We start from the raw sequence: 7,427 nt of genomic DNA on the forward strand, positions 1-7,427 counted from the left end.
GCAAATTTCAGCTCCAAGCCCCACTCTCTAGCAGAGCTCTGCTCTTTTCTAGGACCCTTGTGACCTGTACCAAGTAAGATTCAGAGCTCATCTATCAGCTCTGCCCTCATGACCACCCCTATGTCCAGGAGCATCCCCTCTGCCTCCATTCACTGGAATTGATCTTTGGCACCTTGTGAGGTGATCAGTGGGAGGTCACTTGAATTCAGCCCTCTCTCATTCCCAGTGCACTGATCTGGTGCCACACAGCAATAGCCCTGTGCAATAAGGTGATAGTAGCACCATGTGATCTGATCTAGATTAGGCACAATCTATGGAAAACACCATCATAAATGTACTAGGAATGGAACAAGGGTGTGAAGTGAATGACAATTATGAACTCATTCTCTGCTCTAAACATAGGTCTGAAATGTGAGGGAGAATCCAGCCAATGGGGTTACCCACCCATATTGCTGCGAGCCTAGAATTTAGTTCCCAGGTTCATTCTCTTTATCAGGGCATGGTTTTCAGATATGAGGATAGGGGCAAATACACACTGGAAGGATGCAGCTTCTCTTTGATGAAGGATGTACAATCAGTCACTTGAGTTGACTGATGGGGTCCTGGAGATGGACCACAGGCAGAGCAGTGAGAAAACATGTAGGTGAAATTTCTCTGTATCCCAGCAGCTGCTCCCAAATAACCACATAGAGACTTAGTATTAATTATAAATGCCAGGCCAATAGCTTAGACTTGTCTCTAGCCAGCTCTTATAACCTAAATTAATCTGTTTCTATTCATCTATGTGCTGCCCTGAGTCTTGTTTACCTCATCTATGAACTTCCCATGTTGCTTCTTTTTAGTCTGATTTGAGACTCCTCAGACTCTACCCTTCTTCCTCCCAGCATTCTATCTGCCCTAAAAATCCTGCCTAGCTATGTGCCAATCAGCTTTTTATTAACAATAAGAGCAACACATTTTCACAATGCACAGAAGGATTATTTCACAGCAGAAACACTTCAGGCTTCACCCACAGCTAGACTAGCCTGGCCTCATCCTCCTAGTTCTGGCTGTTCTCTGCTCCAGAATAAACTGGAGTTAATAGAAGTTCCTGAAGTCCAGATGATATTGTTGTCATCCCCAGATAGAATCCACAGGGTCTATCCTACCGGTAAAGGTATCCTGGGGGCTTTGGCTACACAGCTGGCATTGCATAAAACAACTGTGCTGATGCCAGGGCTGACCTACACCTTGTCCTAGGGAAATCCTTCCTACATCTGCCCTCCCCCCACAGCCACACTGGAGGCTTCTCCACAGGGTTTCCATTTGCCAAGGGTCTTTGAACTCAGGTTAAAGCAGCACATTTCACTCCTGGGCCAAGAATCAGCAGATAATGAGACACTGGAGCTCAACTCTTTTGAAGTGGTGATGCACAGGCTGGAGTCCTGCGAAGTAGTTAGAGAGAAGAAGCCAAGGGATGTGCAAAAAAAGTTACCCAAATAATTCTTTGGGCCTCCTAAGGGGCCTACCACAGCCCCCAATAACAGGTTCACAGCCATGATGGCTTCCTTGCACCAGCACTTGGAGGCCAGCAGATGGCCCCCTTGCAGACAGAGCTCTACATGCAGCACCCTGGACAGTGGCTAGGCTTTCCTTCAGCCTAAGGCCTCTCTGCCAGTGTTCCAGCTCCAAGACCCCATCAGTCCTAGTGATTTTGTACATCAGCGAGCATTCTCTCTTGGAATCCTGCTGACCGGAGTTGAAGAAGTACCACACATAAGGAAGGCTATGAGACATTCCAGTCACATGATGGCACCTGGCTCCAAACTCCTAACTCTGCAGCTTGAGCCTGTGTGGGAGCTCTGCACCTATCCCCTGAGATAGAGAAAGCAGATGCTGAGGGTCAGCAGTGCCCAGCTGGCATGGAGGCTCATGGTACTGTTGCAGAGGTCCGTGTTGCAGCAGGAGGCCTTGGAATTATTCATGCTCTGATGGACATCAGGACAGGTAAATGCGCATGTTTTTGTCACAGTTGTTTGCTGGCCTGGGGGTGCTGGAAACAGAGGACAGAGAGCCTTTAAGACCTATAGCACCCAAGCCTGGCCCTATCAGCAAACATAGGCCACCTACAACCTCCAATTCAAAGGGACACACAGCAAGAGGTCAGGAGGGTCAAAATCAGGTTGTGACCAGGAACAAGGCTCAGAATATGATCAGGTTCAAGGCTCAGTATGTGACCAAGATTAAGGATTAGTATGTAGCCCAGAGTCAGGGCTTAGTGTGATGAAGACCAAGGCTCAGAAAGTGACCAGGATTAAGGCTCAGTGTGGACAGAATCAGGGCTCAATGTGGGACCCAGGGTCAGAGCTCAGGAATTGCAAACTCCTCCCCTGCTCCCCGCCCCTTTCCATTCTGAGCCAGCACGCTCGGGAATGGATAGAATTGCACACTTCACATGGCTGTGCTATATACAGTGGCTCACTTGGAATATCCCACCCACTCTAAGACAGCACTGCTGGTTCCATTTTGAAGGAAGGGCAGAGCACTCACTCAAAACCCCTGAACAAAGAGGGGGGTCTCAGGGCCATATCTTACCAGCAACCCCAATTCCACCAGCAAGCTTTGCCTTACCCTGGCATCCCCAGGTGCCAGATGCAGGATCCAACCCCTTCCCCTAAACATCCACCTAGGACCAAGATACTCACTGTACCAGGAAGTTAAGCAGTAGCGGGTCATGTCGCTGCAAGATGTAGGCTGGAAGCAGTCCCCTGTGGCACTGCACTCATGACACTTCAGCGCCTGCACTGGAGGGACACAGCAGGGTCAGAGACAGACACACTCCATAACCACACTAGACAGCGTGGGACCCACAGACAGTTCTGTGCAAAGCACTGACCACCTGGCAACCCATTCTCTTCTCCAACCACACACGTGGACAGCCTCTCAGCAGCCTCACTGGGGCACTAGGGCACAGGGCCCTGTCTATGGTCAGGAAACCAGAGCTCTGAGCACCCAGGGGTCCTTGCTGCTGGTCATATGCCATAGGAGAAGGTCACCAGCCAAATGGTGCTAATTCCACAAGACTTTTGCAAGAATGACAGCGAGCCCAACAGCACATGGAGACTTAACAGCTGAGTAGGGAGAACCAGTGAGCTGGCTCAGCGGGAAGAGGGTCTTGCTGCCAAGCCTGAAGACCTGAGTTCAGTCCCCCAAATTCACATGGAGGAAGAGAATCAATTCCATCAAGTTGTCCTCTGACCTCCACATGCACACTTTGGCATGATCACAGGTATACAGACATACATACACACACACACACACACACACACACACACACACACACACACGAGAGAGAGAGAGAGAGAGAGAGAGAGAGAGAGAGAGAGAGAGAGAATATTCATGTAATTCAAGAATGTAAGACAAGTGAAGGTGTCACAAAAGGTGCCATGGCTAGACTGTGACCCACTCCCAGCTCAGGCTGCCTGGTGTGATGCCCCCAGCAAGGCCTGTCCCCTATGCCAGTGCCTCCTCTGGACAGCTGGACCACCACATCGTCTGGGGGCAGGTCTAGCCAGGTCAGGATGTCAGCCAGAGTCCTCAGGGGCTCTGGTGACCTAGGACAGGGGTACCCACTTCCTGGCTCACCTGAGGAGCTGAGCAGAATCAGGGGCAACAACCAAAGCAGGTGAGTCCTCATCTTGGGCAATGGAGACAAGCAGAGCTTGTGTCTATTAGCAACTGGACCAGCCTATCTTTATAGTCTTTTCTGGTGTGGTGGGTGGGGCCTCCATCCATCTCTCACCCCTGACTACCTACATGTGTCACCTCTGGGTATGTGGTTGGAAGGGTAAATACCTCCAAGATTGCCTTGTCCAGCACTCCTAACCCTCTGCCCAATGCCCTTTCTCCCTTTTTCCTGCTCTCTGCAAAGCCCCCACCCCGATCCCAGTCAACTGTGTTGCTCTGACTCCATCTATGCCATCACTCAGGAACCATTGTCTGTCCCTCGTCCTCTTAGGAAATGTTCCAGGCAGGGCTGAAACATGCCAATATTGTCTGTCTGAGTTAAGTTTCTGTTCTCCAGTATTGAGCCCCTAACCAGAAAACTGTGACATGCCTGGAAATTCCTGAGTTATTAGAAAGTAACTTAACATTTCCTTATCTTTCTACTACACTGACCACTAGTAAGAATGTTTTGTGGCTGGGTTGCTTGGTTGGGTTGCTTAGCAACCCAATAGTCCCCTGATCTTTTCCCAAAGAAAACTCCCTGCTTTGCTTGCTATAAAACCTGCCTGAGAAAAATAAAATTTTGCAGCTTGATCAGAATACTGTCTTGCTGTCAGTTCTTTGTGTCTCTTGTCCCTTTCGTTTGCAAGGGTCTCCGTTGAAGATGCCCCTGGCTGTGACCAAAACACGGGGAAACTGTCTTCTCATGGTGCAGGAGGAAGGAGTACCAGATCACAGAGCCCATAGGCAGCATCCTCTCAGACTTCCACTCCTGGGTGTGTAGACGGCATTTCCTCCTCATGTCCCCACATGTCACCCCTTTGTGTGCGTCCATGCCCTGACCTCTTCTGGTAAGGATACCTGTCAGATTGGATTGGGCCAGTCCCAATAGTCTCTTAGAGGGCAGTCTCCTAAGAGTCCCAACCCAAGAGATTCGGGGCTAGGGTCCTCAACAATTGAATTTGAGGGGAGAATTCAGCTCATGTGCTCGCTAGTTTTATGTCAACTTGAGACAATCTAGAGTCATCTGAGAGAAGAGAACCTCAATGGAAAAAATGGTTCCATAAAATGGGGCTGTAAGTAAGCTTGTAGGGCATTTTCTTAATTAGTAATTGATAGGGGAGGGCCCAGCCCATTGCCAGTGGGACTACTTCTGGGCTGGTGGTCCTGGGTTCCAGATGAAAGCAGACTGAGCAACCATGAGGAGCAAGCCAGTAAGCAGCACCCCTCCAGCACCCCTCCAGGGTCTCTGGATCAGTTCATACTTCCAGCTTCCTGTCCTGTTTGAGTTCCTTTCCTGACTTCCTTAGAAGATGAACCATGGTACAGAAGTGTAACCAAAATGTACCTTTTCCACCCCAATTTTCAACATGAGCCAAGCCCTGTCCACGATTACAAAGTGGGAAGAGACAGAAGGGTATGAAACCTACTTCCCCCGGGCCCCTTCAGACTCTCAGCTCCTTCAGTATGTCCTGGAAAAGTTCCCTTGATGGCCCTCAAGGGGACAAAAGAGGAACCCATAGTCATATTCATGCTATAAGCAGAAGAAAAGGAGACACAATGGGACATCAGTGGGCTGGGAATGCAGGGAGGGGGCAGTGGGCTAGGAGTCATGGAGTCCAAAGGACTGAGGATGCTGGTTGCCAGGGGACTGGGGATGCTGGAGGTCAGTGAACTAGGCATGCTGGTGGACAGTGAACTGGGGATGCTGGACATTAGTAGGCTGGGATATTGCAAGCAGAAGACTGGAGATGCTGGGAAACAGGGCTCTGGAAGCAGTTTAGTGTCCATTTTCTCTTCATAGGCTGAACAAGGCTTGTCTCTATAAAGACATTCAGTAATGCCAAGTGTAATAATTGGACTTCCTTCCCATCTTCCAGGATATCTAGATGTAAATTTTTGTTCCCATTTTATGGCAATGAAATAGGAAGCCCAAAGGGAAGAGGAACCAGCCAGGTCACACTGTGAGTTAGGGCTCCCCGCTGCCCGAAACCTGCATGTGTCCGTTGCTTAGAATTTTCTCCTGACAGATTCTAGGATCCCCGGATAAGGAAAGCATCCTGCTGTGCCATAGGCTTGAGTCTGGCTCACCTCCTGAGGTCTCAGCCATATTTAGACAGGCCTATGACCATACCCATCTCAACCTGTCATGGGTCAGGACTCAGGAAACCCCAGTGACAGGATCACATCCCACTCAGACCTTGGCTGGCAGCCAGGCACAGTGGCCTTCTGTACCTGGGACAGCAGTGCAATGAGAGTCTTTTACACAACTTCCTCCACCCAGGGAAGTGGCTGACTTCATAGCACTTCCCAGACACACCGTCTAAGGTTGAAGGCTGTGTGACCTCAGCCACTCTGCTGTCGGGATTGCCTCCTCTGGGCTAAGGAGACTCAGGAGTCAGCCTGGTGAGACACACATTCCTGATAAGGGACTTGGGCAACACCATGTCCAGTCATAGCTGCCAGGCTAGAAGGCCTGTGTGTTGTCTTGGTCCTCTAGACAACCTACACAGAACAGTAGAAGTCAGAAGGTCTGCAGCCTGTCCGGAGCTGTCCATATTCCAGGCCTAAGAAATGTATGTCCACTGTCTCACTCAAAGTGATTGACTAGGTGGGAATAATCTAAAGATTTAGGGAGGGAAAACAGCACGAAATATCATCATGGAACCTTCATAGGGGTGAGGCAGAGGGCAGGGGAGACGGCTCAGTCATCAGAATGTTTGGAGGTGTTTTTGTTTTGGTCTCTTACAGCCCAGGCTGGACTTGAACTATTGATCTCCCTCCCTCCACCTCCAAAGAGCTAAAAGCACAAACGTGTACTGCCACACACAGTGTAGTAAACTTTATTATGGTGGTAATACACACACACACACACACACACACACACACACACACACACACACACACACACATCCACCTTACCTTTGTAGCTATTTAAACAGTTGAGTGGCAGTGAGCACATCAGTGTTGAACCACCATTGCCATCCATTCATCTTCACAATGTCTTCATCTCTCCAGACAGAAATTGTCCCCATTAAACACTGAACCTCAACATCCTTTCCAGACCCTGGCACCCACCATCTCCCTCTCTGTCTCTATGGATTTGACTCCTCCAGGAACCTCTCAAGGACTTCAAGTATCCCAAGCCAACCTTGAACTCACTATGTAGCTGAGAGTGTGGTCTTGAATGTCTGATCCTCCTGCCTCAACCTCCCCAGTGTTGGGATTACAGGAAGACATCATTGAGGCCATTTTATGCAGAACTGGTTGTCAAACATATGGCAGGCTTGAACTCTACCAACTAAGCCACGTGCCCAGCTCAGCTTTTGTCTTTTTGCAACCTGACTTGTTTTATTTGACAGAATTCCCTCCTGATCCATCATGCAGCAGCTCATGTGTTCACATCTATCCTGATGGTGTGTTACCAGGTACTTAGGTATTTATCATTGATACATCTTCTTTCTGTACTGTACCTTTAGTGTACACCTTACTTGTTAGAGTCAATTCTTCTCATTTGTTTCTGTCAAAGTTGACATTTGGCTCCCTGCTGCCTAAAATTCTTTCTTTTTCTGCCCATTCACTTTCAGCCTGTTTATGTCTCTGTCTCTGAAGAGAATTTGAGACCAGGGGAGTGTGGCTTATGTAGTAAAGACTTATATAACATGCAAAAGGCCCAGGAGTTGACCCAAGCACAGATAGATAGTTACATAGATAGATAGATA

The 7,427-nt window shown here is 49.0% G+C and overlaps 1 protein-coding gene across 1 annotated transcript; it reads right to left on the reverse strand.

The window, feature by feature from the left end:
- Nucleotides 1-1,654: 1,654 nt before the first annotated feature.
- Nucleotides 1,655-3,676, reverse strand: LOC118596785 (ly-6/neurotoxin-like protein 1). Its single transcript, XM_036207669.1, has 3 exons — nucleotides 3,625-3,676; nucleotides 2,685-2,783; nucleotides 1,655-2,032 (listed from the first exon to the last, which is right to left on the reverse strand). The coding sequence occupies exons 1-3, from the start codon at nucleotides 3,674-3,676 to the stop codon at nucleotides 1,848-1,850; spliced, it is 336 nt and encodes a 111-aa protein (XP_036063562.1). The 3' UTR covers nucleotides 1,655-1,847.
- Nucleotides 3,677-7,427: the final 3,751 nt, after the last annotated feature.

Source organism: Onychomys torridus, chromosome 16 (genome assembly GCF_903995425.1).
Source record: "Onychomys torridus chromosome 16, mOncTor1.1, whole genome shotgun sequence".
Taxonomy (NCBI): Eukaryota; Metazoa; Chordata; class Mammalia; order Rodentia; family Cricetidae; genus Onychomys; species Onychomys torridus.